This window comes from Cherax quadricarinatus, chromosome 1, assembly GCF_038502225.1.
Source record: "Cherax quadricarinatus isolate ZL_2023a chromosome 1, ASM3850222v1, whole genome shotgun sequence".
NCBI classification, from domain to species: domain Eukaryota; kingdom Metazoa; phylum Arthropoda; class Malacostraca; order Decapoda; family Parastacidae; genus Cherax; species Cherax quadricarinatus.
The window spans coordinates 12,581,847-12,586,453 of record NC_091292.1 but is presented as its reverse complement, the minus strand read 5'-3'; the positions used below and the strand labels follow the sequence as shown (position 1 = coordinate 12,586,453).

The 4,607-nt window shown below is 37.4% G+C and overlaps 1 protein-coding gene across 1 annotated transcript in view; it reads left to right on the top strand.

Moving 5' to 3' along the window:
* LOC128684982 (Y+L amino acid transporter 2-like) overlaps window positions 1–4,251 on the top strand; it is a 48,956-nt gene extending 44,705 nt beyond the window's left edge. The window contains exon 10 of the mRNA XM_070094421.1: window positions 4,006–4,251. Within this exon, the coding sequence (XP_069950522.1) occupies window positions 4,006–4,064 (59 nt within the window). The 3' untranslated portion in view covers window positions 4,065–4,251. The remainder of the gene's footprint in view (window positions 1–4,005) is intronic.
* The last annotated feature ends 356 nt before the right edge of the window (window positions 4,252–4,607 follow it).

Here is a 4,607-nt window from a genome sequence, read left to right as displayed (position 1 = left end):
ATATATATATATATATATATATATATATATATATATATATATATATATATATATGTATATATATATATATATATATATATATATATATATATATATATATATATATATATATATATATATATATATATATATATATATATATATATATATATGCAAAACAACCACTGTGAAAGAATAGAGAAATTCCAAGCGTTTCGTGACTACTCACATTATCAAGGAACAATGAAAGTAATGCATATAAGGAAGGCATATAAAGGGTCTAGCCCACACCTCACTCTCACATCCCACAAGAACATAAGAAAGGAGGAACACTGCAGCAGGCCTGTTGGCCCATACTAAGCAGGTCCTTTACAATCCATCCAACTAACAAAACATTTGCCCAACCCAATTTTCAGTGCTCCCCAAGAAATAAGGTCTGATAACTCTATCCACTCATTTGCAAGTCCCACTCAAATCCAACCCCTCCCACTCATATTTATCCAACCTAAATTTGAAGCTACCTAAAGTCCTAGCCTCAATAACCCAACAAGGTAGACTATTCCACTCATCAACTACCCTATTTCCTAACCAATACTTTCCTATGTCCTTTCTAAATCTAAACTTGTCTAATTTAAATCCATTACTTCGGGTTCTCTCTTGGAGAGATATCCTCAAGACCTTATTAATATCCCCTTTATTAATACCTATCTTCCACTTATACACTTCGATCACGTCTCCCCTCATTCTTCGTCTAACAGTGGTGACATGTACTTAGCTCAGTGGTGACATGTACTTAGCTCTGTGAAGACCTGTTTTGTGTGCTCTCTGTGAATCTGAACCAGGATGCCCTCTCTTGAGCAATTTTACCAGCAGCTGAAAGAAGAGCTTAGGGTTGCTAAGCAGGAGATTCGGCGATTAACGGAGGAGAACAAGAGGATTCGAAGTAATCCTCCTGTTGTGAGTCCCCAGGTTAAGAGGGGAGCTTGGTCAGTGGCCGGGCAACATGGAACCAAGCTGAGGATCAAGAAGACTGTTGGAGAGGCAGAAACAACGAGGACCCAGAAGACTACTGTGGAAACTTCCAACCCATTTTCGGTGCTACCTGACGGATGTGGGTGTTCTACTGGGAATGTCACAAAGAACACCAAGGAACCATTGGTTGACGTGAGTGAGACACCCCTAGAAACCCCAACGTAAACCATCGAGAACGTCTTGACGAATTCCACAAGTGAAGGTGTAGTGCTACCTAACGAATGTGAGTCGACTACTGGGAACATCACGACGGACGTCGCCAAGGAAGGTAAAAACATTGTTGTTGTTGGGGATAGCCAGATTAGGTACATGAATAGGGCATTCTGCTTGAAGGATAGGAGTAGGAGGCAGAGTGTGTTTTCTTAGGGCTGGGATGAAGGATATTGCTAGCCGTCTGAATGACATCATGAGAGGTAATGGGAGCAATCCTATTATCTGTCTCAGTGCTGGAGGCAACGATGTTGGCAGACGTAGGAGTGAGGATCTGATTAGCAGGTATAGGTCAGCAATAGAGATAATTAGGAGGAAGGGTGGGAACCCTGTCATATGTGGTATTTTGCCAAGGAGATGAGTTGGAAATGAATGGTTGTCCAGATCAATTGGTGTCAAGTGCTGGCTGGACAAATACTGTAAGGAAAATGCGGTAACATTCATTGACAACTGGGACCTCTTCTATGGCAGAAATGACATGTATGCCAGGGATGGGGTTCACTTATCTAGGTCTGGGGTGGGAGCACTGGCCAATGCAGTGGAGGGAGCTGTTAGGTCTTTAAACTAGGAAAAGTTAGTGGCATGGGTTTTGGCAGGAAAACAGTGAAGTCCCAGTGTAGTAATATGAGTACTAGGAGAACTAGTAATAGGCAAAATGAGGTGGATATTGGAAAACCAGTGGTGCTAATTGACAAGGACAGTAATAGGTTTAGTGGAATAACAGAAAGGAGCAGGAAGGGTAAAGGGAAAGGAGGGTCCTTAAATATATATTACACAAATAGTCGTAGTGCTAGGAATAAAATGGACGAGTTGAGACTAGTTGCTAGTGCAGGTAACATTGATGTATTTGCCTTAACTGAGACGTGGTTCAATATGAAAAATCGGGACATGCCTGCGGAATGTCACATTCAGGGTTTTAAATTGTTCCAAGTAGATAGAAGTATCGGGAAGGGGGGTGGGGTTGCATTGTATGTCCGAGATCGCTTGAACTGTTGCATAAAAACGGGTGTCAAGTCTGAAGTAACACATACAGAGTCTGTTTGGATAGAATTTTCAGAGGGACATGAAAAATTGATTTTAGGTGTAATATACCGTCTCCCAAACTTAGATAGGGACCAAGGGAGACTACTATGGGAGGAAATTGTTAAGGCCACAAGGCACGACAATGTAGTAATTCTAGGAGACTTTAACTTTAGTCATATTGATTGGAATTTCTTGACTGGGAATTTAGAATCAAACGACTTCTTAGAAGTAGTTCAGGATTGTTTTTTGAAGCAGTTTGTGGCAAAGCCTACAAGGGGAAATAACCTGCTTGACTTAGTTCTGGCAAACAATGAATCCCTTGTTAATAATTTAGAAATTTCAGAGGAACTTAGTGCTAGCGACCACAAATCAATGTTGGTTCTCCCTTACCATGAAAACTTGGTTGATATGCCTTCTCTTCTTAAGACTTTAAATATCAAAGTTGTATTTAAAAATCTTGATACAGTAAAAAACTTTTGATAAAGAATTCCCCCCAAAATGCTGATGGATGTGTCTATAAGATTCCTTGTAAAATTTGCGATAAAGTTTATTACGGTCAAACTGGTAAAAATCTCGAACTAAGATTAAAACAACATAAATATAGCATTAGAACTGGACAAGATTCCAATGCTCTATTTATTCATGTGAGAGATTTTAACCATCCAATTGATTTTCAAAAAGTTGAGAAAGTTGTATCAAGCAAGTCCATGGTCGACAGGAATATAATTGAATCTTGTTTCATAAAAAGCAGTTTTGACAATAATATGAATATTTCCTTTGGTTTATATAAATTAGATCCATTTATAATTAATAGAATTTGGGAAGAATTTAATAATACATTGGACAAACAATAAATTTTAAAATTCTTAATTCTTGGGTAGAATAGTTTGTTGGTGGGTTGCGTGAAGGACCTGTCTAGCTGGGCCAGCGGGCCTGCTGCAGTGTTCCCTTTATTATGAGTCGCGCGTCAGGTGTTCCTTTGTTGTGGGATGTGAGAGTGAGGTGTGGGCTAGACCCTTTATATGCCTTCCTTTTATGCATTACTTTCATTGTTTCTTGATAATGTGAGTAGTCACGAAAGCGCTTGGAATTTCTCTATTCTTTCACAGTGGTTGTTTTGCATATTCTGAAATCACCTGTTTACTGTGATCTTATTGCATATATATATATATATATATATATATATATATATATATATATATATATATATATATATATATATATATATATATATATATATATATATATATATATATATATATATGTCGTGCCGAATATGTAAAACTGGTCAATTAGCAAGAACTCATTTAAAATTAAATCCTTTCTAAAATTTTCTCTTATACGTTTAATGATATATTTTTTCATTAATGTTAATGTAATTTTTCTTAATTTTGCACCAAAAGAATCTTAGAAAACTTACCTAACCTTATTATAACAAGAGCAAATTATTTTAGCCTCACCCAACTAAATATATTTTAGATTTGTTTACAATAATTTAATAGTAAACAAACCCAGTGAAATATATTTTTTTCGTTGGGTTCAGAATGAATTTGGCGAAATTATTGCATACACAAATTTTCACTTGTTCTATATGGCAAGATGAACGTTGCTATTTAAGCCAAGATCGCAAGTTCTGCCTATTCGGCACGACATATATATATATATATATATATATATATATATATATATATATATATATATATATATATATATATATATATATATATATATATAATAACTTTTTTAACTCCTTTTTTTCAGACAAGATGCAGTTCGCTTGTCAGATTTTGTTCTGGTGTATGCCGGAGAAGTGTGAGTAGAGTTTTACCACGGACAAAAAAGCCAAGTACACGTACGTTGCTTGATGAAGATATGAGACTAGCCAAGTGTTTATTCCATCTGAAGTGAGATGGTATTAGGTATCCCTGAAGGAGATATATTTAATAACATGTGCCTATTTTAACAATACCTGGAGAGGGTTTTGGGGATCAACGCCCCCGCAGCCCGGTCTGGGACAAGAAATTTTCTCCAGGAGGGGGGTATCAGCCCCCTTCAGCCCTTTCAGCCCCTTCAGCCCCTTTCAGCCCTGAGGGGCCAAGCCCTCTCAGAAGGGGCGAGCATCTTGTTTACTGCTACAGTGAGTAATTGATCACAGATGCTATGCCACGTAGTCAAGTGACCTCTGCTCCTTGCAGCGGTGTTGCAAAGTGTATTTTTATAAGATACAGTACATCTCTTACTTAGCAGGACAATTAAGGAAAATCCTGCTCCCACTTTATTACCATGGTAAAAATAGTGTACATTGTTGTCTATGCTTAAGACAGCAAGAAACAAACATTCTGCTTTGCTTCATCGAGGAGGTG